The sequence below is a fragment of the Chrysemys picta genome, chromosome 6 (genome assembly GCF_011386835.1).
Source record: "Chrysemys picta bellii isolate R12L10 chromosome 6, ASM1138683v2, whole genome shotgun sequence".
In the NCBI taxonomy this organism is placed as follows: Eukaryota; Metazoa; Chordata; order Testudines; family Emydidae; genus Chrysemys; species Chrysemys picta.
This window is the reverse complement of record NC_088796.1, coordinates 95,970,770-95,998,381: the sequence shown is the minus strand read 5'-3', so window position 1 is coordinate 95,998,381 and position 27,612 is coordinate 95,970,770. Positions and strand designations below refer to the sequence as shown.

Below are 27,612 nucleotides of genomic sequence, written 5' to 3'. Positions count from 1 at the left end.
AAGCCACTGAAAGATATCAAGCTCTTTACAGATGTCTTGAAAGGAGAGCTGGGAGCAGTACTATCACAGTGTCAGGGAACTGATTGGTTGCCAGTCTCACATGCATCTCGGGATATGATAACTGCAGAGAAATTGTATGCACAAATTGAAAAGGAGACACTAAGTATAGTGTGTGGCTGTACAAGATTTTATGACTTCCTCTTTGGTCATAGGCTCAAAGCAGAAAAAAACACCTAGGATACAGTGACTACTTTTGAAAAGTGAAAATATGATGACAGCCAGATACTGTTTTTGACCATGAGACTGAACAGTCTGTTACAGACAAGGACTTGTCTGATGAGGATTTGCAATGCAGCATATTGGAAAGATTGCTGAAATGCCCTGAGAGTCTGATTGAGATATGTTATGTTGTGTGAAAGCAACTTGCAGGGCTGCTAAGTTAGTTATTATATTCGTCATAGGTGATTAGCTTAATTTAATAGTGTTTTAGTTCAGTAAAAGGATCTAAAAAAGGGAAGATGTGCTATAGAGTAAATCATGTAGGTAGTGCAAAGATGCCACACTTCCTGTACACTGTAGATGCTGTTTTTGTTTTCCCTGTGACCCTCCCTGCTGGGACCAGAAACAAAGAAGCCCAGGATACGGGAGTCACAGGCTGCAGCTACACAGAGCAGTAGGAAGTTTGTTACCTCACTGTTGGATAGGGTAGCCTCTCACACATTTCCAGAATACTGGACATTCTGGTATTTCCAGGAGTAGAGTGTGCCTGCCTCCGCTGGTGTGACCTCACCCCTGCCAGTGATCTCACACGCACAGTAAAAATCACTTTTTATAAAGGGCATCCCCCATCGGATGCCAAACAAAACTATGTCTTGTTTTGTTTCAGTACCGGAAGGAGGGGGACAAATCGCCCAAAAAGAGGAGTGTCCCAGTTCAAAACCGGACGAGTAGTCTCCCCATTGCTGTATATAGTTCTGTTCATAATAAAAGGGTTTATCTTGACACCACTCTGCTCATCATAAAGTTCCTACAGTTTTAACCTGTAGAGCCTAAAATGGCTGGAGACCCAGTTACCTGAGACATCATCTCTCTCTCCCTGTGATGTATTGCCACAGCTGAGAGCAGCAGAGGTAGCTCAACTAGAGCTCCCTCAGTACTGTATACATGAGGAGCTGCTGACATCGTGTTCTCTGGGAGGTCTTTTGGAACTTGCTCACCACAGTTGCTTTGCCAGAGCCCAAATTCACTACCAGCTGGGCACGTGACAAAGGCACTTGAGGGTATAGGCTGAAGTGGGTATATTCATGGGCAGTCCTTTGTTTGGGCCTGCAAGGGTTAATGAGCTGCTATGGGCCCACTCAGCCCTGCCCTGTTACACCTGCACTCACTGTTAGGTGATGAGGAGGTGGTTATAAATGGAAAAGGGCAGCTCAGGTGGGGTTGAGTGCAGGTTTCCTATCCTTTGCTCCTTGAGGGTCTGCTCCTGAGACTGTCAGAAGGAAGGTAGGCAGGCTTGCCATAGGAGTATTGTGTTTGTTGTTTCAAAAGACTAGTGGGGTTTTCTGTGCTACCTGGTTCTGGTCTAATGAGACTGTATGGATAACCCTGACCAAGGAGGTGGGGAACTTCCTCAATAAACTCTGTGGACTTTTGTACCCTGCTTGAATTTACCCTGTGATTTGTCTTAGAGCCTGAAGAGCATGGACATAAAGTTCGTGCTGTGATTATTTTTAATTTAGGAGATAAGTGGCCAGAGCATGGGCAGGGTATTTGTAGTTGCATTAAAAAAAAAATCCAATAGTCTGCTTTCCTGACATGTGAAGCTGTATATTTGTAGGGAGAGCAGAGTATGAGTTATGAGTTGTCCTACAGATCTGAGTATTTTGTCACTTCAAAATCAAATATAACTAGTTAGCTTTAAAGAGATACTTTTGCTTGTTTTTAATCTATCTTTTCAAACTGTAAAACAATATAAAGCACAACAATTATGATATGAGGGTATGTGTTAAAAGTCTCTAAATTAATTGTTGGATGTCTCCACTTTCTTGGGTACTTAAAGTGAGACCCCTTTAAAGGGCCTGACTCTTCAGAAAGTGCTGAACATCCACCCTATGAGAATCAGGTTCCTTTAAGATGTCTCCAGTCTGAAACCCAACAACTGAGACACCCCAAATCAGTAGTCATTCTAGAGGAGGGGTAGGCAACCTATGGCACGTGAGTTGATTTTCAGTGGCACTCACGCTGCCCGGGTCCTGGCCACCGGTCCGGAGGGCTCTGCATTTTAATTTAATTTTAAATGAAGCTTCTTAAAATTTTAAAAACATTATTTACTTTACATATAACAATAGTTGAGTTATATATTATAGACTTACAGAAAGATCTTCTAAAAACGTTAAAATGTATTACTGGCACGTGAAACCTTAAATTAGAGTGAATAAATGAAGACTCGGCACACCACTTCTGAAAGGTTGCCGACCCCTGCTCTAGAGCCATCTTTATTGCAAACTCTTCTTTGTTTTAGCGACACCTAGTGTCCTAAACGAATTTCTGTGGAAGTCACTGGTATAAGTGAGGATAAATGCAAAACCAACAAGGTCTTGCGGACTGTTTTGACTTTTTTAACATGTAAGCACAGTAAAGAATTCTCATTCTGAGCAACCATAGCCTCCCAGCAATACGCCACAAAACTCTAAGCAAATATATGTACAATACTTTAAATTGAACCATTTTTGTTTTGTTTTTTCTTTGTTCCCCAACATATTATTTCCTATTCCCCTTAAATGGAAAAGAGGCCTCCCTTAACCCAGCCAGTCTTCCTTTTGTTTGTCTGGCATAGTAATATTCAATAGCAATGTTAATACAGTACAAAATCATAGAAAGGCAGTGAAGTCTAGTGGATGAAGCTGCTGACCTGTGGACCGACAATTGGGCAAGCCACATGTCTTCTCCCGTTATTTGTGTCTATGCAAATAGTGAACTCCTTGGGGCAGTGACTGTTTCTCCCTAGGTTTGTACAGTGTCTAATACAATGGGACTCTTACCTTGGTTGGGACCTCAACCAATTACTGTAATACAAATAATAGCAGTGGTAGTTCGTCACACTTTTTTTTTTTTTAATTTAATCAGTGAAGTTGAAAACCGGAGACAAGCTTAAGGAAAAAATCTTGCTGGAATCTCTTGATCTTACATCAGTGATAGAAGAGCCAGTTAACAACTCCTGTAACTCTCCCCTAGATGAGTAAATATAGTTATATTTTAAAGTATTTTACCTTTGGCAAAGTGCAAAGCAGTCCCAGTTGTACAATTATAACATGACTCTATGGGGCTGTTAAAGCAATTACTTTCTTAGAACTGAGTTTTGTTGGATAATGCGACAACTATGGTTCAGCATGGGTGGAATTTAAAAAACTAAACCTGTTGAGCCAGTCTGATGACCTAGAAGTAACGCTGAACACTGTCACCTGGACGATTTAACTTAAGATCAGCGTTCTCACTCAATGGAATAATCTGTTAATCTTTATTCTCTCCATCCCCCCCCCACCTCCACCCAAGATCACTGTCCAGCAAAAGAACCACTAGCTAGTGAATCGCTTCTCTTAGTTGATCCTCTCTGAAAACAGTAGCTTTTAAAAAAAAAAAAAAAAAATTCCTGGAGCTTGCTTCCAATGCTTGTAAAATCTGCTAGGGGGCAATAGATGCTAGTTTGTTTCCAGGCAGATTATGTCAAGGACACTGGGGCATATATTATGATTATGATGTATATTGCAGCAGTACCTGGAAACTCCAGCCCTATTGTGCTAGTGCTATCAGCATGGTTGAGATCTGCTTACAATAGTCTGTTTTTAATGTATTCTAGTTATAATGAATAATCATGTGTCTAAAGCACAGAACTTGATGACTTTTTTGATTCTGTTCTGGACTGCAGGTAAGTCATTTATGCCCCAGTTTTTTACCTTTGTGCCTAAAGTTAGGTACCAAAATCCATATCTAAGTAAGTGAAGTTACAGGTGCAGAGCACCGCTGAAAATCAGGACACTTATTTAGGTGCCTACAGATTTAGTGTAGTCTTCAAGCACCAAGGATATGAGTACTTTGATCAAAGTTCTGACATCCTCCAATCCAGGTCTTTCTTCATGCACTGGATTCTGGATCTTCTTCCCAGGGCTATCAATAAGAACTTTGCCATTTATTTCAGTGGAAGTAGGACTATCTACAGCCTTTAACAGGTGAATCAACTACCTGACTCTTCAGTGTATTTAATTTTCGAATCCCCATTACAGCTGACTGTAGTGCAGTTGGCATGATGCTTCAACATTGAGATACCAAAGCCTATTTGTGCTTTTGCACTTACAGCTCTGAAGGTAGTTAGGCAGCTATCCTCCACAGTTTGAGAGAAGTACCCTGGCCAGGGCTGGCTCCAGGCACCAGCTTGACAAGCAGGTGCTTGGGGCGGCCACTCCGGAGAGGGGCGGCAGGTCCAGCTATTCGGTGGCAATTCGGCGGACGGTCCCTCACTCCGGCTCAGAGCGAAGGACCTCCTGCTGAATTGCCACCGCAGATTGCGATTGGGATCGCGGCTCTTCCTTTTTTTTTTTTTTTTTTTTTTTTTTTGGCTGCTTGGGGCGGCCAAAATCCCTGGAGCCAGCCCTGACCCTGGCTACAAGCAGTGAATCCATAATTGATTCTCTTCGAAAAATTCCCTTTCACATTTGATTTTTAGTTTATTCAAGTCAACAGACTAACTGATGTGAATCACTGCTGTCTCCATAAATTATCCTATTGTGGAAGGGAGAGTCACCCTGCATGCCAGACTTCTGACCTATCATTTTAGGAGACGCTCTTCATAGTGCTCTGTCTAGTCAAGAAATTGATAAAACTAACCTACTGTTCAAATATCAGGTTACAGGAATTCAATTGTCTGCAGTACCATAGCACTCCAATTTTTCATATTAATTGTTAAGGAAGAAAAATATGTATTTATGAGTAATGCACTGGACTTGGACTCACAAGATCTAGGTTCAGTTCCTGGATCTGCTGCAGATTCCTAACTCATCACTTTGGGCAATTCACTTGGTGTATCCCCATTTTCCCATCTGAAAAATTGGGATACTATTTCCTCCTCACAAGAGTAGCAAGCTGTGATGAAGTGAGAACCTTCTGGGACACTTTTGCTACATGTGCATCCATTTACCTCTGGACTTTGCATTGGTACCCAGTGGATACAAAAGGTTTAAAGCTGCTCTTGGGGCAGAACTGGAGACAGGAGGTGTTGTCATGTTGTCTGGGATGGAATGAATAGGTCACTAAAAGATTGACTGAGACTGTCCTATCAATTGCCAGGACACTTACACGTAGGTAGCAGCAACAAAAAGGAAAGAGATTTCTCCCGCACTCCTCACCAGAGAAGCAAAGGTCCCAGCTCAAAAACAATGGAGCAAAAGGTATCGGTACTAGGATAAGAGTTGGCGTTTGTAGCAAATTAGCTGGGACTGACAGAAATTGAGAGGCAGAACCAGAAAGGGATTCCATGACTGGGTGGAACACTGGCTTGGCTTTAACCTTTTTCTCTATGCGAATGTAAGGACTTTCTGACAATGTTTCAGTTGACTAATAAATCCTGGTCTGTCTTGAGAAGGCTGCCTGATGTCACTGCAAATACTTAGTGAGATGCACTGGCCAAGGGCAAAAGTCTCTGACCAGGAGTCTAGCTCAGCAGGACCTGCTGGATAGAGCTCACTGTGTGAAACAGCAGTGCTGGTGCCCAGAGGCTGTCTTGGAACCATTGAGGCCACATGGCCTACCCTGCGGGGGAGTCTGCTACACAGAAGGAGTTCCTCCAAGGGACTATTTAAAATGTAGTGTGTGGCACAGATCCTATGGATTCATGACATGAGTATAAATTTATGTGAGGCACGGCTGCCATCACAAAATTATCTACATGTAGGTACCTAGACACAACTGCCATGGGGGAGAAATCTGGACTCTCCCTTCTTTTTGTAATCCTAATATAGTCACTTCAGAGGTCTAGCACAAGACTTTGAAGTGTATTTCTCCCTGTCTTTGTATTCTTTTGCATCATTGTCTAAAGTAAACGTTCACTTGCAGCCCTATACCTGGACATGACTTTTCCAGGTAACCAGTCACCTCCCTCCCTTCAACTAAACAATTTCTTTACAAAGAATCAAACTCTTTAACATTTAGGAAAACTGAATGAACTTTTAGAGACTCTTGCTTCAATGTGTTCAATTCATACTGTAAGACTAGACTTAAATGGCAATTAGTTCGGTTTACTTTTTCTTTACAAGACTTTGAAATGACAATTTTGATGTAAATGTATCTGTCCTGTTAGTCTCTTCCCTCCTGCCTAGAGTGAAGTGTAACTTTTCAGATCATGTCTGCTATAAGGCATTTTTATACTGTGGATAGCAATTTTGGGAACTGAAGTATGATAGTGTTGGTTGTGACCGGTGTTGAAAACAACGGTCACAACCAACATGTCGATAAACCCCCATTCTAGGCAAGTCTAATCAACAAGGCATGGAAAATGGTTGCCAAAGCTGTCTAAATAGTGATTGTGTTAGCAATGGTGTAGAAAAGGCCTTAGTGTAACAATGTATGTCAGACAGTATGGCCTAGGTAAGAGTCAAATGTAGATTCCCAACCATAAATCAGTTAAATGATTGAAAGAAGTAGGACTAAAGAACAAGTCCTCTTTTTGTATTCCTGTTTTGCCCTGTTAATCACCCATTTGCTCATCAGGGCTTGTCCCCAGCATTGACAGGCTGTCACCACAAGAGCAGAAACCTTCCACTAATTCTCAGATCTTGTGGAGACTGCCAGTTCCATGACGTACTTTCCTACAACTTCAGGATTTCCTCTCACCTTAGGCTAAAGGGTCAGACCATTAGTGAGTTTTTTCCAGCAATACTGTTGCTTACTGAAAGGATGTTTTGTCATACTTAAATCTCTCTCCCAAGTGAATTTCATACCCAATGAACTTCCTTGTTTCCATTTCAAAAAGCCCTATTCTGAAATTAATTCCAAATTACCTATGAAAACCCCCTAGTTTTCATATCCTTGTTTTCTCTGTATCTGTATTGCCGTCAGCGAGCAGGAAGGAAGGCAGTGTCACACTGAAGCAGACATCAGTGCTGTCAATGGAGGGACGTCCTCTGACAACAGTGTGACTTGACCTATAACCCAGGGTTCAAATACCATCTACTCATTTCCCATTAGACTGTACATCAAAAGTTTCAAATCTGTTTTCCACTTCTGCCACTCAGCAGCCCAGTGCTCTGCAACATCACTAGCTGGGTGGTTCTTCAAACACACAGCCTTCAAATATCAGTGTGCTGAATATTTTTCTTAAACTACAGTTTGTAGTTTATTTATAAAACCATTACATGAAAGAGCTCTAATGGAACAGAAAACTAAGTATTAGTGCCCTGGCTTTGAAACCTATTTTCAGACCTTTTGATACACACTTTTTTTATTTTTATATTTTTTTAAGGTTACTGATAGTAGGTACAGCTTCATTTTCTGATACTTGCCCACTATGTATATGAAGTTCAGTGAAAGATTCTCACCCTCAGTCTGGTCCCATTATGCTGGGTAAATGCATCAGAACAGCATAAAGGGCCCTTAAAAACCATAGGGAATATTCCCCTAGTGTGTGCACTGCGAAGACTTCCATAATACACCTGGTATAGGGGGTATACCAGGGTGGCAGAGGGAGGGGCACATAAGGAGTGGGGACACGTGATGATATAGTATAACACATATGCCAGCCTGCAATCCATAAGGCTTGAGAAGGCTGTTGTATCTTAGATGCCCCCAGCATAACTTAGGCAGGCCCTGGGTCTCTCCAGTTCTGGAAGAAGCCCAGGTTCAGAGGGTGCAAAGTGGCTTAACGCAGTCTTAGCCCTTCATTCCCTGGACTGAGTCCTGACTCAGAACCTCTCCCACAGAGCCTCATTCAGCTCACTTTTCGTGGTCTCAGACTGATAATTCCATTCATGGCAATGGACTTGCCTATGCTACCAGTATGAAAAGAGAAATGTGTTCTTGACTAAATTCAGAATCAAAGAGCTCATACTTTACATGTATCTGAAACAGGCACTCTAAAGTTTATTAACCCCAGAGAATACCTTGTATTTTAATGTCCTAGGTGCTTTAAGATATATAAAGTCAATGGGGGTTAATTGCATGTTTTGGCATGACTAGGACCTCCAGATTTTCAAATGCCTCCCCCCGACAATATAATCTTAAAGACAACTTTATGTAACTGCGTCTAAAAACATGTTTTTTTTTATTGCAGACAAATTATCTACGGGGCATCTTCAGAAGATGCCCTGTAGTTAATGGTCAGATTGTATGATCAATTCTCACACTACTTTATCCAGACCTGATGCTAACCATCAAATGAGCCTGGCTCCTGAACTCAGCACAACTCAGGATCAGGCCCCAAGTGATCTTTTGCATGAGGCAATCAGTCCTGTGATTGTTAGCAGTGGTGCTTGTGCAAAGTGCAATAAAAAAATTGTCCAGCATCAAAGTTTTTCCTCTGTGGTCAAGGCAAAGTTTAAAACCCCATACATATCTATACAAAACAATAGAGAAACCCAATATTCCTGCAAATATTCATGTATACTGTAAGAAAAGGAACTATCTTACTGGAACAGACCAGATAATCATCTAGTTTCATATTCTGAGTGGCTAGGATCAGACTTTAAAACCAGAAGTGATAGCCTAGTTTCACCACCTGCACAACACAGGCCATAGGAGTTTCCTGCTTCTAGTTTAGTAGGTGTGATTCAGGTAGGCACATCTTCAACATCGAGTCTTGATTTAAGAATTTTGAGTGATGGAGAATCCATCACAATCCTTTGCAAGTTGCTGCAATGGTTAATTACCCTTGGTGTTAAAATTCTGCACCTTATTTCCAGTCTAAAATGTCTGTCTAGCTTCAACTTCTAGCCACTGGACTATCTTCAAATGATCAGAAAATAGCCTTCATCAAATTTCTGTTCCCTATAAAGGTACTTATAGAGCGATCCTGTCACTCCCATAACTGTTTGCTAAGCTAAATAGACTCAAGGAGCTCACTCATGAGAGAGAGTATATCTTCCAATCCTTTAATCGTTCTCCTGGCTTTTCTTTGAATCCTCTAACTTTTGTATGAGATTACAAGATCTATTTCCCACAAATCCATGATGATTGACAGTAATTACATTACCCTTCTTTAAGAGTGTCACATGAATCATTCCATTTGTTTGCCTAGGACTGTCAGACTTGTGTTGTGTTGTTTACTTTCTCCAAACCACTTTGTCATTTTGCATTGTGATATCTATCATCCCCTAATCCTTTCAAACTCTCCTTGCGTGAAAGGTTTTTCATGCCTCTCCCAACTTTTCTCCTTTTCCATGCAATTCTCCTAGTTTTCTCAAAACATTTTTTGGAATCCAGCATGGAGGTCTGTGTATTTAAAAAACAAACAAAAAAACCTCATTTCCTTCTCCAATTTAATAATTGCAAGTTTTGTAATTAGTTTCTGCATCAAAGCTGGGTAATAACTACAATAACCTCCTCCTTACCAACACCCCACACTACATGCTTTAGTGTCAGTATCCTGTCTTCTGACTCCAGCACAGGTATAGAGGGACTATGTACTTTGTTTATAGAGCCAACTAAAATACCTGCTTTTACTCTGTCCTCTCATTTCTCCCCTCCCTGCCCCCCCTTAAGGTGTCATGGACACACTGACTAGCTCATCAGAAGTTGCTATCCAATCAGTAAGTCTCACTTCCTTACAGAGCATAAGAATGCAGTCTCCAAAGCACTCTTGGCTTTTAAAAGTATTTCCCTCTTTATACTACTACTTCCTCTTGCTTTTTTTTAAATGCAAATTTAAACGTCCATTTAAACAGAATCTTAAAGTTAGGAAAGAGAACATTCTACAAGGCTGGGAAATATTTCCATGCAGTATAATGTGGCTGGTCACACACAACAAGTTGTTTCTGAATACTGCTGCTCTTTATGCAAAAGAACTCTCACTTTATTCCTCATTTTTGGCTCAATATCCGCCACCTTTGTATACTCAACACTCCGTGGCAGCCTGCATGCAATTTCTTTCATGATTTAGATTCCCTGGCAATTGCTCAAATTGCTTGGATAAAAAAAGATCCATGGTGTAGCAGTTCCCACCTACTGGGAACCAACCCTTATTGCCTTACATGGGCTAAAAAAACCACCCACATTTCCCCACTTTCCAAGTGGGGTGTGAGGAAGTTCAACCTCCGTGGCTCACTGCTGCTGTAATTGGACAGGGCATCCAAGATGGCACTTTGTTTGGTAGGTCAGCTGTGTACACTGAGCAAGGTCCCTCAGAACTGGGCAATTCTATGATGAACCATATGTGGTTAATTTAAATAGTCTCTTGTAAAAATTTTGTTTAATACTTTTGGTCCCCTCTGGCCTTGGAATCTATTGCTATAGCAGATGAAACACTTGCTAATTCCAGCAGTATTTCAGGTTGCAAAGCACACAACCAAGAGGTGCTACTGAATTCAAGTAATAAAAGGGTTATTCTATTCCAATAAACTTAGTTAAGCCTTCCCCATTAAGATGTTCTAGTCCATATTTTATAGTTAGTTCTCCTTAATGCAGAAAACTGATTTGCTTTAATTTCAGAAAGGCTGTTCCTACAAAAACACACATGAACTAGATTAGAGATCAAACCTGGCAATATTGCAGCTGAAAAATAAATGCAGTTATACGTGACTGTCACTAGAGGACACTATTTATTTCTCATATCATAAGGCAAACTGAATTAGAAATACAGCTCACAAAGGAAAGATCAGCTGTGTGAAACAAACTATATACTAACCAAAAACAGTAGGCTTGTGGTCTTTCCACACTGGGAATCTTAGTCATGTCATTAACATTTAAAATGTTAATGACATGACTTCAATTGAAGTACTGTTGCTTATGAGAGGTACCATAACAGCATTCAGATCTTCTATTTACAAACAAGAGATGAGCAGCAAGCTTGGGGGTAGTGGCAGAACTCTGTTCTGGAGCATTAGCATGACTAAGAAAGTAGCTTAGTCTCTAGAATTGTTCATTAGCGCTATTTTTGACAGTTTAACTTTCCTTCCTGTGATACGGCCATTTGTCCATAATACTTTGGCCTGAGATCTGTAACTCACTTTGCACAAACAGAATAGTCACCACATGACAGTGAGCTACAGACACTTCCAATCAGGATGATTTTTAAAACCAATGACCTGGAAGTGGAAAGGCTCCATAACTCCCTGTATACCAGAAATTGACATACGTTTTTTTTATTGTGGAATCCCTCTTGCATAAAGCTTTTTGAGAGACAATTCTAATATAAATGGAACATTTATATTAGCAGTGTGTTAAGCACTCAAATGTCAGACTGAACTGTCCTAGTGGAAATACTAGGTAAGTATCACTTTGACTTTTTTCTTCAGTTGTACAGTCTCCCGACTAGAACTTTAGCCTTTCATATAAGATTCTACAGGAACAGTTTCAGACTTCTGTCCTTTCAAACTTCATGTTTTTAAAATGTTCCTCAAGCATGTCAGGATTCTTCTCATCCATGCCATCTAAGTCAATGTCAAAATCCAGTTCATCACTTTCCTCTGACTCCTCTCTTCTACTGATCCTTCTTTGGCAATTTCCAGTAGTCTCATTCTCCATCTTCTCTGGTCCTTTACTGATCCTAAAAAGAAACATACAAGTATTATTTGCCAGGCTTTCAGGATCTAATTATTAAACTGGGAATGGAGCAGGGGGAACTTTTATTTTAAAAACAAACAACTCTACTTCTGCTGAATGGAAAAACTAATGAAATAGTAGAGAGAGACATCCCTGAAGAGAATCCATGAATAGTTCAACATATCAAACTGTTGCTGGCCATAAGCCACATACCAGCAAATTAATGCATGATGCTCAGTAAAGAGAAACTGCTGGCACAAGAGCAATAAAAACACTAAATAGCATAGTTGCTATGCTCTACAGCAACCCTTGTTTGGTTTCTTTTTTCTGCTTAATGTAATTCTGAATAATCAGATGACAAATTAAATTCAAACAGTAAATTAACTCGTGCATATTTTATGGTACTTAACTTCTTAATCCATTTTAGAGGGCTTCATTCCAAAGTAGATGCAATTTACCCTTTGCAACTAAAATAGTCTTATTGGGTCTGATCTCATTCCCGCCAACGACAATGGGAGTTTCACCCCTGATTTTCTGTAGGACTGAGGTTGCTGTCTTCTACTGAATCCCGTCACGGTTACTTAAAGTGCATACTAACATTGGAAATTTCAAACGTGTTTTGCTAAGAGAATGCATGAGCTACAACTAGGGCAGGTAATCAAACTTTCAGAGCAGTACTTACGGAACTACAATTTCTTCTCTCTTTCCACATTTAGCACATACTTCTAATTCACAAGCACAAGATCTACAAATAATATGGTAAGAATCCTTTACAGTCTTTTGGAGGCACTTCACACTATTAAGAAGGAAAACAATATTAGAGTGATTGTGGCTAGTTAGCAAATTGGAATGTTCAACTAATTCTTGAAACAACTAGACTTATTATTGGAAAGTTTTATAGACACCCCCTCCCTCCCAAAGTGGGAGAAGACTACTTTCTGTAATAATAAAGTCCTATGTATATGCCAATCTCATATGAAATATTACTTAATGTTAAAGAAATGTTAACAAATTGACTGTACTATCCTATTTCTTTTCTCCTTTAACTTATGTCCGTTTTGGAAAATTAGAACAAAAGAGGGAAGAATTTTTTTTAATGATCAAAATGATAGAACACAGATCTGTCTCCACTTATTTGAGCAGGCTGTTTGGTTCACTAACACTGCCTATTTCTTTAAAAGCTGTACAACTTTTCCTATTTCTTTGGCTCAGACAAGAGTAGTCCAAGCAGAATATAGTACTAAGACATATGTGCAATTTATAAATGCAAACTACAGATGCAGAGAAAATACATTATATACCTTTGCATTTCTCAATGTACAAAAGATAACTTGAGTCGAAACCCACAAGAAGCAGTGTACTATTCCAAACATTTAGAGGCTTTGGTTGCTATTGTCAAAATAAAAATGATAGAGGACCTCTGGCCTGAAGGTTAAACTGCCTTAAAATTTGAATGACTCAAACATTCATGATATATCAAAGGTCTTCTCTTTGGACAAAAACCGAGAAGATATTTCTGATGTAATCTAGTCAGACCCAAAACACCAGCCTGAAAGCCAGCCCTTCTCAACCCTGAAGCACTCCAAGGATTCAAGCACACAGCTGCTTTCGCAGTGGGTCTTGCAGAGGAAGCAAAAGAGGCTGGATACCAAGTCATCAGATACTCTTCGAGTTCTTGGAAGGACCAGGTGGGCTAGTAATTAACATCTTATTGGGGCAAGAGGACTACTTTTTTTAAACCACAACTTTCAGTCACAATCTGTTGCGCTAGTTTCAAAGATTGAGGGGGGGGGGAAAGGATTAAAAAGAAGACTAAGCAAAACTAACCATTTTAACTTAAACACCAATAAGCTTTCCTTAAAGACTAGTGCTATTATCAACCTGAGGAAAGGCTGGTGAAAAGAGGACCGAGGAAGTGGACACTAGAGCACAGGTGTGGTGCTTAGGGCAAAGATCTTTAGCATCCACACTCATAGGAGCCCTGAGAATAGTTGGGGCTTTCAGACCCAGGGTCCAAGGACTTGAGCTAACCCTGGGCTTACATTTCAGTGTAGACATACCCTTTAATACCTTACATTGCAGGGCACCAGATCTCATGGAGCGTGAATGTACAGTACCACAGGATAAACTGCTCTAAAATCTTCTGTGGTAACGTTCTGGAAGAGGATATGTAAAGCTCAGCCTGTAGCAGCAAGGTTTCTAAGGTGTACTCACTCAGACCCTGCAAAGTTTCCAGCCAAAGACATGTCATTCATGCAAAAAGGTTCAAGGAGAACATAAAGTACGTAATTTGTGCACTTTTACAGTATTCAGTACTATCTGGTTTCTACCACAACTCGCTTCCTTGGGCTCCAATCTGTCTCCCCTTACTGTAGACTACACTGTGCTTCAAAGATAGTGATTCATGGATGTCCGACTCCTCAGAACATTGAAGTGCACAGGAATCATGGTAGGATAAATCTCTGAGAATATAAGCCCTTCACGTACTGTCACGGAGCGCTTTAGTTTCAGTAACTAGCATGATTAAATGTAATGTTAAAAAATGGATCTGATCTGAACTCAAATTAAAACTTCCATTTTTTTCATGAAAATGTCACTTTTTGACCAAGCTGGCTATTTTCATTTAAAAATTAGTCATAGCACTGAATATTCCTTTACAAAATGAAAATAAATTTAAAATTCAACTTCCCCTGAAGCCAGGAAAGCCATAAGAAAGCTTTGGGAACTAATAATGTGATTCAAGTGTCAAGAGCAACCCCTACTGGGATACTTTTAGGTTTGCAAGGGGAGCTGCTCTCACTGACTCAATTCAGTAACAAAGCAAGTAGAAGGTCAACTGAAATAGTCTTCACTGAATCCTGAACTGGCTCTTCAGAGTATGCCTACCCCTGATGAGGGCAGAAGTGGAATATGTCCACTACTTGCCTTCCATTCAGATTTATCAGTAGCCAGATTTAGACAGAAGGTGCAACAGGCCTTTTCTCTTTTGGCCATGAGGACTGCATATCCCATCCCTGTTAAAAGAGCTCAGTTTTTCTAGGAGTGGACCTTATGGAACTAGCCACAGAATAAATCTTATGACTTAATTTTCAAGATTTTTTAAATACTTTTGTCATTACACAAACTCTCAACACCTTCAGCCCATTATGCTTCATGTTGTCAGTGAGTGACCTCTGTCCACCTATACTCCCTGAGTTAGCCTGGCCCCCTTGATAAGGGATTTTAGAGGGATTAGGGATAAAAGGATGGCAGGCTAGAGCCTTGTAGGAAGCTCTCAATATTGCCTACCAGGCTGCTTGACCAACAGCACCCCAAACAGACCACACTATAAACTGCAAGCAAGCACACAACAAACCAAACAAATATTTGTGGGAATATTTTCTTTGGTTTCCATTTGCATGGTTTCCAAACTACAGTAGAACCTCAGTTATGAACAGCTTGGGAATGGAAGTTGTTCATAACTCTGAACAAAACATTATGGTTTTTTTCCCAAAAGTTTATAACTGAACATCAACTTAATACAGCTTTGAAACTACTATGCAGAAGAAAAATGCTGCTAACCATATTAAATTATAAAAGCACAGAAACCATTTCCTTACCTTGTCAAATTTTTTTTTAAACTTACTCTTTTTTAAAGTGGTTTAACAGTACTGTACTGCATTTGTGCTTTTTCGGGGAGGGGGGGAAGTCTCTGATGCCTGATCGCCTATTTCTGGTTCCAAGTGAGATGTGTGGCTGACCAGTCAGTTTGTAACTCTGGTGTTTAATTTGGAGGTTCTACTGTACCTCAGATGACACTCTGCATTTTTTTTATTTGAAATGCTGCTTCAAAATTAAGCAATCCTAAATCTCATGTGGCTTTGAAACTATGGCTCAAATCAGGAACTATCAACTTAGCAAAGATGAAGAACCTGGTCTGAGTTTCAAGTCTGGAATGGAACCATGTAAGCTTCATGGGATGTTGCTTACATTTTATAAATGTCTTCTGCATCCAGTTTCTGGCAAGCATCAGTGAGTTATGACTGATGGAATGTCACATAACACTAGATCACTTAATAATTTCCAGCAGCCAAGATAGCATGAACAAGATGGAAAAGCTGTACAAAAAAATCTGTCCAGTCAAGTTGCTGTTTAAAATAAAAAGCGGTTTCGGAATACTAAATTATTTTGAGAAATTTAGAGATTAATTAGCACCTTAATAGCCCTTTAAAACCTAGACCTCTCCCTCTTTACCACTTATGGCCTGAAAGGTGATCTTTTCTTCACCTCACAGAACAGAGCTGGTGCTAATCCACTGGGGGCCCTAAGCAAGAATATTTAAGTCTTTTGAGATACATTTAGGAATTTTCTAAAAGTAAAGTTAAACTCTGAAGGCAAACTGACCTTCTCTGTTTTTGTTTGCTTTCCCAAATTGATCAAACATACCACACACCCATAGTAACCCATGAAGTAGCCCTTGTTACTCAAGTTACTGTGAAGCAATTGATATTTTTCACTCTGGTTTTAGTATTTGGAGCTCTAGGAGGACACTATTCATAATTCTGAAATCTACAAGTAACATCCACAATAAATTAAATGGTACAAGTTGCCAAAATCTGCAATGAAGTCAATACCTTCAGCAGACATATGGGAACTGCAAAATCAGCAAGTGTATGTGTGTACTTTTTTTACAGAGTAATGTTTTTCAACAACTTAAGTGTAGAACCGTGTACACCAGTATATAATTAATTGTATGAAGTAGTTGCAACTGAAGATGGTAATCTCCAGATGAGACTGGGTTAAATCTGAATTTTTCATAATTCCTTCATAACTAGATTTCTAAATACTAATCACTATTTAAATTTAAAGTTGAGTTTATACTGTTGTTGCAAAGTATAAATACAAGATTCCAGACATTTCCGTGGTTGACCCTGAAAGGCACAATAGGCAATCATTTCTATCAAAAGTATCACCTCATGCTCCTTTCTTCTCCGCTTCCCCCCAGTTACTGAAATCTTAAATGTTCCCCCACAGTAACACAAAACAGTGCAACTCCACCAAAAATATTTTTAAAACATTCCTTTATTTTTTTTAAATCTGTTTAATGTGACCGCACATCAGTAAGCATTCTATTACCTAAAATTACATATTTTGGCCTGATCCTGCAATTAGATCTGCATAGGCTGAGCTCTGCACCCTCACTGAGCTCCAGTGATGTCCATTTATAAGGAGCAGTTTGTATTAGTGGCGGCCTTTATTTGTATATGTTGAGACTAAGGAAGATTTGATAACTGCCAGAATCATCTATTCTATCTCAGCTACTGAAGAGAATTTTTTAAAGTAAAATTGATTTGATTTAATGGTCTTCCATCTCCATGAATGACAAGAAAAATCTACTGATGAAAACTATCACCTGCATGGAGGCCATTCATATTTTATACAATATATTCCTATGAAACAAAACACTTTATTTTGAAGCCCAATTACAGACAAGGAAGTTCTGCCTGCATTAAAAAAAGTATAATTAAGCCCTAAAAGGGTTTCTTTAGGCCCCTGTCTAATAGCTCTGTTAGATGCCTATTCAGTTATTCGTTTGGTGATACTGAATGAGGTTTGACAGGCTCCAAGATTGAAACATAAATTCACCTGGTTAAAAATTCCACCCCTTTTCCCCCTCCCAGTCAATCTTGTGTACTGTAAAAATAGAGAAATTTCCCTGTCTGACTGACTTTGCAATCTTGGGACAATCATTTGTTTCTGTGCCTCAGGTTTGTCTATTTAGAGGATTATGATAATTAGGTTCCTCACAAGCACTGTGATGCATAAGGATGTTTAGGTATTTTAATGAAAGGTGCTATATATGTAGTGGGGGAAAAAACATCAAAAAACCCCAATGGTTTGCATTTAAGAGAACAACAGTTTTTAATAAAGTAAATCCAACATTGTAAGCTTTGTTGGAACTTCAGCCTACTGAATTTAGAACTCAATACAATAGGGATTACACCTTTTCTACACATCAAAATGAAATTTCCAAAAATGGTAATACACACCCCAAAAGAGGTTCACAAATTATACAGTGATTAGCTGTGAAGTAATTGTTGACTCACCATTTCTTCGGTTTTGATAGTGGTTTGTATTTGCTGAATTTTACACGCCACTCCAAGACCTCCTTACAGTGCTGACACACTCCATCATGAAGCTTTGCATTGATTTTCTTTATAAAAAAAAAAAGGGTGCTTGAAGTGTCATCTTTTATAAATCAACCAATTAGCAACTATTCATCAGTTTAGTTTAAAAAAAAAAAAAAAAAGCGCACTTCTTATGAAGTAATTCCATGATCTTTTGATATCCTGCAGCTAGAGTACTGGGGGAAAGATGTATTCTAATGGCAGTGCAAGAACAATGAGTTCATCTGTTTCTCTACCTGTTCTTATGTTAGTAATAAAGATACTGAACACTTCCAAGCATTCCTAAAAATCCGTACAAAGTAAGCGTTGCCAGACTACATCCATTCAAAGAGTGAAATGCATGTTTGTTTAGTACAGAAATGGATTTTGAGACAGCAGCTTTGCTCACTGAAGACGGGTTACAAGTTTAATACCTATAATTTACAATATATTGGGCTTTAGCAATGATGATGTATATTAAGTGGGTAGCCTTGGACTTTTCTAAAAGCACAGAGGAAATGGAAGTGCCACATCTTATACCATGAGAAGGACACCTATGTCTTCCATACCATGAACTAAGTTCCTTCTGCTTTCCCTCAACTTCTTTTTAAAGAAAGAGAAAATATGATCAGTTGAACTAGAGAAGTGTTTCCATGATGAGGGAAAGCTTAGTATAAGTACATTTTGCCCCCCCCCCCCGCCCCCAAAAGTCCTCCTATTCACTGAATTAGATGAGAATACAGTACACATGAGAAAAATCTCTAGTTGCACTAGAAACTAGTTATCCAGGGAATAGGGAACCTTGGCTTCCTTAAACAACCCTCCTTTCTTCGGGCATAGCTACACTTGCAGATGTACAGCGCTTTGAGTTAAACCAGCCTTCGTAGAGCACAGTAGGGAAAGCGCTGTAGTCTGTCCACACTGATTGTGTGGCGACATTAGCAGCTCTTGCAACCGCCACAGAGAGCTGCGCATTGTGTCTGCAACGTGCTTTTCAAATGGGTGGAGTATGACAGGGAGTGTGTTGTGTGTATGTGGGGGGAAAGGGGTTTTTTGGGGGGCTGAGAGCATGTCTGCATGCTGTCTTGTAAGTTCAGACAGCAGCAGACCTCCTCTTTCCCCCCCCCCCCCCCCCAAGCATTTCACAGTAATGGTTGCTTTGTCTCAGAGAAGCATGCTAGCTGTCAAACAGAGCTTTCAAAGGGCATATCCAAAACAATGACAATCTTCCATACCTACCTACTTAAGATAGATGTAATTTGTTAAGAGTGCAAAAAAGTAGTTTCCTTAGTATAGGTTCTTAAATCTTTTAATAAGCCTCAGGCTGAGTGCATGTCCATTTTATCTACTGAATCTTCAAACTTTCAGGAATACCAACTCTAATTTCTCTGACCACCTTAGCCATTTTTATTCTACCTGAATACAAGAAGCTTGCGTTCCTTCCCACCTGATTTAAGCCCAATCAATTTACGTAGCAGTTTAGAATATTTTTGCAAATATTCTACACTATAACAACCCCTACCTCTTTAGTGACCATTTTCCCCACAGTCCTACAGACAAGTTGAGAAATAAGACTGACCGCTATTTCCCGTCGACCTTCTGTTGCAAATGACAAAAACTGGAGAGTAGATTTTTGGGGAGGAGTATTCTATTACTACTCATATCTCCTCTGATGGGTACAATCCTTGGCTCCCCCCCCACATCACAGATGTGACCTAGAGACCCTACCCTTACCTTCATCATCTCCTCTTTTGCCTGAGGCCTTATTTACTTTGGGAAATTTGTGCACATGGTGATTGTTTTGGACTGGGACAGCTCCACCAGCAGTAAAAGTAAAGGAAACAAATGTAGACAAGAAGCTAATGCTTTTAGTCACCATGACATCTAATCCTACTCTGCACCACTGAAGAATATCTATTGCTACTCATGCCCCCTCAAAACACAACAAAAAAACCACCCTAAGTTTTCCAGGGTGGAGGCTCCCTGAAAGTTGTCTTAGAATCCCTCTGGTAATCAGCCATACAGACCTTTTCAAGGAAAACCTATCATTAGTGGGAGGGGAAGCTACCAAGCTACTGAAGCTTCACAAGTACTTTGCAGCTGCATAAAAGAGGTTGCTTTTCTTGCTGGTACAGAAAAAAACAAAAAGGGAAAGGATTCTTATTTAAACTTAAAATTTAAATAAAAGTATCTGACCAAAGGGGACTTATCTACCAGATGTGGGATTAAGGAGAGAAATCAAATCTGGGCCAGCAAGTTCTTTTCCCACCTTTGTTCCTTGAAGAGCTTCTAGTACCTACCCCCTTTATTAAAAAAACCCAAAAACCTGTCACCATGTTTTACTGGCATCACAAGTTGTACAAAGCATTTTCTTTGTCAAGAATACTTATTCTTATTTATTTTTTTAATTTATTAAACAGAACATATGAGGTTTGACTTCTAGGAGTCATTAAGAAAGGTAATGCTTCTTCCAATTGCTATGAACTGGCGATGGAATACGTACTTCTAGTTGGACAAGACCCCCACCCCCTGCTTTTTTTTTAAACTAGGTTTAGAGTAGAGCCAAAAGTTAAAAAGAAACCAAACCTGGAAAGCCAGAACTGCTTCAGAAAACAAAATGGAGGATCATTAATAATTATAGCCATTTCAGACATCCAAATATTATCTGATCACAGCAATGAATCCTGTGAGAATTCATCTACAAAACGTACAATAGTTGGATTTAAGATGTGTGAAGTAACTAAGCCTAAAAATCTCACAGTAAAATAAGGAAAAAAGCAGTGATATTAACAGATTTTTTGGCATACTTTCTACGGGTATAACTAATTACAAAGAGGCATAGTACAAGACATTAAAAAAACAGCATAACTGATGAGTGTTGACTGCATCAATAGAGATGCTTACATAAAAGTGTAGTAAAAAATTAGATCAATAAGTGCAAATACTTTTTTCAGTATAAAAAACCACTAGCATTTTCATTTGCAAGTGTTAAAACAATCTTAACTGGAGCAAAGTGTGTGTGTGTGTGTGTGTGTGTGTGTGTGTGGTGGGTTTTTTGGGGGGGCGGGGGGACTATAAAAAAGTGTGTTAGAGAGATTCTGCAGACTAAAAATTACTCAAATTGTCTGAATAGATCTCTTAGTGTTGAGAGATGTTTAAAAATCTGAAGTGGCCTACTAGTACACATCAAGAAGATTTACTAATTAATAACAAAACTAATTGTAGTCTTAAAGGAAAACTGCAGTAATTAGTTACACTACATATAAACAAGCATGTATTTTTTACTATAATAAATACACATTCAAAAACTAAGGCTGGGATTTCCAAAGGAGCTTAAGGCAATTACATGTCCAAACTTTTTTTTTTTTTTTTTAAATCGGTTCCTTTGAAAATACTAGCTCACCTTTAAAAAATAACTGTTTCTATCTATTTTAAAGTTTTATACTGTCAACCATCTCCATAGTATCTAAGCATCTTCTCCATTTGGTCAACCGCAATAGTGAAGTTGCTAATGGGCTTCATGGATCCTGTGGCTCGCCCACCTTTTGGTGGGCCTGTGTGTGAAAAATTCTGCTTGGGATACGAGTTTTTGTTGCGCTGGTTGTTTGATTCCCCACCACCCAAAAAACCCCAGAAACTCTGCAATAAAAACAATGTTACAAGTACCATACTTGTTTGGAAAGGCTGCTTGCTTCTTTTTGTTTTTGTTTTTAAAGACTCATTTGCAGAGCCCTTAGATTTGAATCCTCAATTCCAAAGAGAGGAATTCCAAAGAGGAGTGTGCTGCTGTCTGAACTTACAAGACAGCATGCTGACATGCTCTCATCCCCCCAAAACCCCACTCTCCCCCCACAAACACACAACACACTCCCTGTCACACTCCACCCCACCCCATTTGAAAAGTATGTTGCAGTCACTTGCATGCTGGGATAGCTGCCCATAATGCACCACTCCCAATGCCACTGCAACTGCTGCAAATGTAGCCACGCCAGTGCGCAAGCAGCTGTCAGTGTGGACAGACTGCAGTGCTTTCCCTACTGTGCTCTCCAAAGGTGGGTTTAACTCACAGTGCTCTACATCTGCAAGTGCAGCCATGCCCTGAGAAACATTTTTGTTTCCCTTGGCTTCAGGCAGCCTCAGACACAAACTTTCAACCCTGATATCGAACTATTCTCAGTCTTCAGTGCTGATTCCTTCCTAAATTGCTACCTCTAAACCTCTTAAAAGTGGGACTTGGAGTAGTGGCGGCAACGCCACTTCCTCTACTTTTCAATTTTAATTTTTTTTTATTTTTTTATTTTTTTAGGAAAAACTTTTCTGTGCCAAGTCCAAAGCTCCTTGACTTCCCAGACCATGCTCCTCCTACCACCTGCAAACAAAACAAAAACCTCTCAGAACTGGATTTTAACATGCTCCAAAGCAGGACTTAAAGGGACTGGAGCCACTCCAACTCCACCATGGAAGCTTTAAGTTTCTTCAGTCTTCACAGACTGGAGGTTACTTGTGATCCTTGCAGGCCCAAGTGGTGAACTTCAGGCAGATTGAACATCTGTTAAGTAAATGCTCCTCACTAATGCATCAAAGACATTATGTATAGTATACCCTTAGACATTTGTCTCGCATGAAGGACATTCTTAAACCCAGTCTTTCCCCCAGGATCTGCCATTACAGCTGAAAAAAATATCATGGAGTTAGAAGGGACTGTTCAGAAACACTTAAATACTGCAGGCTTTAATTATCATTATGCAAATAACTACTGCAGCATAAAATGATTGGAGAATGGACATATCTAAGCAATTCATCTAGTTGTCGTGTTTGATGAACAAAAAGCTTTTCAGACCTGATCCTGCTCAACTTATGTCAACAGCAGTTTCACCATTCTCTTTAATACAACTGCAACTAACCCTTATTTTCTTAACATGGAATATATTTGTATTTAAGTATATAGTCTATACAATGACTTTTAAAATCTAGATTTCTGAAGAAGCAGTTTATCTATCTTCATTCTACAATTACTTAACTTTCCACCTTAGTACAGGTAAACATAAAAACTTGGTCTCAAAATAGAGTGGGTTTTTATTCTAAACTAATTATTATAGGTGGTGCAGGCAGCACCACCTAGAGTCAAGTTTGCCTGAAACTTTGCATTATAAGATCTAGCTTTCAGTGCTTACAACTTTGCCAAACAAACTGACAAGTCTGCTGTTTTCTATGCTGAGCGTCTGCCTAAGGTAGAATCTTTTTTGGAAAAGTTTCAACTAAGAGTTCAGCCATTTCTATATAATATTAGGGAAAAACAATATTCAATCCATGTTTTTTATTGCCAACCCATTTCATTGAGAAGCTGTAGTGCCTTCATTCCTTGGAGCATGTAAACAAAATTTGGCAGGGGGTTGCCCTGCTGTCAGGGATGACTTTTCCTATCCTTATGAAAAGTTGTCCAAATTTTGCCAAGTGATAAACCTTTGAAAAATCTCTGTTCACAAGTGCTCAGCAGACACTTGTTAGAATTTGGCAGTTAAATTCTCTGAAGATTCTAGCTGCCATGAGAACACTCCATCTCTTCACTGGAGCTGTGTGCCAACCGCACAGTGCGTGCACCATCCCCACACAGTGACTGAGCATGCTCCATCTCAGAGCCACAGGGAAAATCCTTCTCAGGCCCTGCAATTGCAGCTCCTGGCTGCTGGGGGCCAGCATGGTACCAGGCACTGAAACTGAGAGCACTGATACTGTCCCGCCTGTGCTCTTAATGCTCCTGCTGGTGCCCAGGCAGCATGGAGAAGGAGGAAGATTCAACTGCAGAGGGGGAAAATGTATCATGTGACTGTCATAATAGTACATATGTAGAAGGAAGATAAATTGAAATTGCATAGGCAGCCTTAATTTTGGTTTTTCCTAACTGTTGAGTGCTTGGCCTTGCAAACCTAATATTCCTTTAACACTTTTTATAATGTAATCAGATATTCCAGGTATCACCACAGCATAAACATCCTAGCACCCTTCTGGATTTGTGAAGAAAACTTTACTTTAGCCACCATGCTTTTAAAGGCACCTTTAGGTATGTGCCTTTTCTGTATGCTAATTTACAGTGTGATAATTTAAAAAAAAACCAAAAAACAGCACTCTGGGATAAAGTACTAAAATATGGACCCTTCCCTTTAAAACAGACCATTCTGAAAATGACAGATTTTGTTTTCAGCTAAGACACCTTTTCCTGTTCTCTCAACCATACTCGTTTAGGATAAATGAATTGCAAAACTTAGTACTGTAGTCTGAGTTAAAATTTAAAGCCCTGCAAACCAGTGCATACTAGTTTCTCTTCTCCCCCCTCCTTCCCCCCACCCTCAACATACTGCTGAAGCAATATGCAGTAATTTGTATTCCTAAGAGCATTTTAGTATCATTAGCCTTTTTAACAGGTTACGGGAGGTACAACACTACACTTGAAGGAAGCTCATTATTGTTAAGCAGTGTACTTTTTACAAAGGAGTCAGCTTCCCTTACAGATACTTCACTAATTTCCAATGATACACTGTGACTGGTACTGGAGAAGGAAACATTTATTACTGGAGCGATGACCAAGATAGGATCAGCAATGTGTAATGTACTCGGAATGCAAGGGGCCATACCCAAGAGAATTGCAATGCATGTAATAATGCTGAAGAACACATACTTTTCCAAGTACTAGTTGGAAATAATTCATACTTGATAGATAAATACCTGTTTGTGAAGCTATGAGAAATCCTGAGTTCATTTTAATGGAGACATAAAGCTCTGAACACTATAATTATCAGACAAAAGAATGATGCTCATTTCCTGTTGGCAGTAGGTTTCCTGTACTAGCCCTGTTCCTGCAGAAACCAACTGGCATACAGCAATGAAAGCAATCAGCATATTGTATATTTTTCAGTTCTGAGGTATGTTAGTTTTAAACAAGCATCACAGGTACATCAATTAAAGATAAATGCTCTTTTTTCCCCCCCATCCTACCCAATCCCTCTACTTCCTTAGTTGGTGCCCAGCCCTGCCCATATTAGTCATAGTTTAACTTTTCCTTTTTACACTGAAACTCCAAAGTTCACCTTAAGTTAAGATCAGGTGACTGGCTCACATGACAAAAAAGCTATGACTCATATGCCCAGTCTTCTACATTTCCAGCAACATGTGCTTGAATAATATGAAACTACAGAGCTCCCATCTGAGGTCCTCTCCCACAAAACCATGCACTGAGTAGTACCAGTGACTTTTATTTAAAATGAACAGTACACGTGAGAACCTTTAATAAAGGTTATGCAATTGAATTTTGTTTCGCAGCAAATCACTTTACAATTTGAAGAACTAGTCCAATTTCTTAATAGCTAAAGTATAATTAACATTTGTCTAATTACCTTGTCTTCATTGGCATAATTAGTATTGAGTTATATTTGAATATTCCTTTTTCTTTTGGATTTAAGATTGGCATTCAAATTCAAAGCTTAAAAAAAAAATTAGAAAAACTGACCTTTCAATAACCATTAACAATTTTCAAATAAATATTTTTAGTCAACTTATGATAAAATGCTATGGAAATAAATGCATGATGCCTAAACAAGAAAGCAATTTTATCATCTTGGGTCCCAAAAACACAATACCACAATTTAATTTTTTTTTAAAGAGAGTAGAGCAGATTTAAAGAGTAGGAATAGGGGCAGGAAAATGTTTTAAACAGACCGAGCAGTGCAAGTGGAAATCCCTACCAGACCTATAGTGAAACACATGAATAAAGAGAAGAGACCTGTATTGTAAAACCAAAATGAGCCCACAGATATGTAGCTGGATTTGCAGTCAGTGGAAGGGAGAAACAATCCAGAGCTTTGAAAACCAAAAGGGCAATTTCAAATCAGATACAGAAATGGAAGAGAATAGCAGTTTGCCTGCTCCTCTGCAACAGAGGCTGTTGCAGAATGCCTGTAAGCCTGTCTGTCCCCTGTCCTCTGATGCCTTGCCAGCATTTCCTATGCCATTCCAACCTGTGGTGTTTGTGCAGCAGACAAAGTGAAATGTAGTAATCAGAGGGCTGGGTTGGGTGGAACCACAAGAGAGCTAAACATGTGGGAGTAGCTGCCAGCTATTGTATGTGTTATTTATAGGGCTTCTGGCTTTCCAGGTTTGTTAGTTTCACTTTTGGGGGGTTATTTTTTTTTTTAGCAATTTTGAAGTTTTCTGTAGATGTCCAAAAATCAGAGCGCTTTGGAGCTCTTTTGTATACTGTATTGAGTAATGTCTTTGTAATGTCCTCTTGTGTGCTTGAAACAGTAGTAATGTTAAAACAGCACTATGCTGAAGTGTATTTGGGAATCTCTACTGTGCACCAGCAGGGTCTACAGAGACCAAGTAATATGCAACACATTTAGTGTGCTTTAGAAATCACATCTCTAGTCCATGTTATGACTCTACACATTACTTGTATCTAGAGCTTGTCTACACATAACCATTTCTGGTGTTTATCAATTTTTTGTTTGTATGGAGGGTTTTTATCAGCTACAACCAAAAATCAGAAGCCCCAGTTATAGTCAATGTATAAGAATTTAATCAGCCAAAAATTACCACATTGTCAAGTGGGGGGTTTTATTTTATTTTTTTTACATCTAGACTGTAACATGGGAATATTTTTAGTTTTTTCTATTAAGGGGTCTTTTTTGGCTAAAAACATAATCCAGGTGAAGACCTAAGTGATGCTGCTAAAAACAAAAAATTCTGGAGCTGTAACCTTGCTGTCTGTCCACTGAGGGCATCTGACTCATGCTGGCCTTCATCAATGCAGAGAAGCAGTGAGCATGGAATAACTTCTTCCATTTTCAATTGTTTGTTTACTCAGTTATTCTATTAAAACGAGGTTGAATGCAATTCAAATTTGTGCAATGTTTATTGATCAACAAAGGCAGGAATGAACATCGTTTCGTACTTTAATAATCTTATAGGCAGCCAGTGGAGCTTGTAATGGACTAAAACTCCCAATGGCTTCATACACATTCATGAACCAGAAAGACAGGTTGCAGTGGCCCTGTGAGTATAGCTAACTGGTCCGTGTCAGTTTCTCAGAGCAGGAAACAACATTTGCAATGTAGTAGTCACCAGCTAAAGAACGCTCTGGCGGAGGTGATTAGACTGATCCCACCCATAACTGTGTTCAAACAAAACAATCTTTTGATAAGGCCTTCCCCGGGGTGAAAACATTATCTATTACCTTCCACACTGACTCAATGTGGACATTATGAAAGGGGGGGGGGGGGGGAGAGAGAGAGAGAAGAAACATCAAGAGGAGGAGGAAGAGTGGATTAACACAGGCACATCTCCTTGGAAAAAGTGTGGAGACACTAAAATTATAGCCCTCTTTGGGGTACACTCCTTATTTTATTATAGCAAGTAGATATTCTGGGGATACCCTTTTAAACTTTAAGGACGTTGCTCTTCATTCTAAAGAGTAGAACTGAAAGTTGTTGGGGGCAGGGATTCTTGAAGTGCACTACAAAATGCTGATCTGAGATTGGATGCAGTGGCAAGGAACATTGTCAGTGTGCATTAATCTCAGGTAGCTGTTTGACATGTCAGGTATGCATTATGAGAGGTAATGTACTCATTGCTATGCAAAATTCAGTTTAACCTTTTGTTTTTACATCTGGCAGTGGTTCCCATGATACATAACAGAAGTTGATATCACAACAGAGACCACAACTTATTC

General features: G+C 39.4%; 1 protein-coding gene and 1 long non-coding RNA gene across 4 annotated transcripts in view; one reads left to right on the top strand and one right to left on the bottom strand.

Annotated features, from left to right (window-relative positions):
- Positions 1-1,444: 1,444 nt before the first annotated feature.
- LOC135972228 (uncharacterized) lies at positions 1,445-25,742 on the top strand. Its single transcript, XR_010588639.1, has 2 exons — positions 1,445-1,503; positions 22,195-25,742. It is a non-coding gene; the product is annotated as an uncharacterized LOC135972228 (long non-coding RNA).
- C6H9orf85 (chromosome 6 C9orf85 homolog) overlaps positions 9,504-27,612 on the bottom strand; it is a 32,959-nt gene continuing 14,850 nt past the window's right edge. The window contains exons 2-4 of one of the 3 annotated variants that reach the window (XM_005297755.4): positions 17,829-17,935; positions 12,425-12,538; positions 9,504-11,746 (exon numbers count right to left, since the gene is read on the bottom strand). In XM_005297755.4, the coding sequence (XP_005297812.1) occupies positions 11,554-11,746; positions 12,425-12,538; positions 17,829-17,935 (414 nt within the window). In that variant the 3' untranslated portion in view covers positions 9,504-11,553. Of the gene's footprint in view, positions 11,747-12,424; positions 12,539-13,802; positions 16,653-17,828; positions 17,936-27,612 lie in introns of those variants that run through there. The other 2 variants (XR_006174486.2, XM_042850594.2) reach the window with 2 other exon arrangements.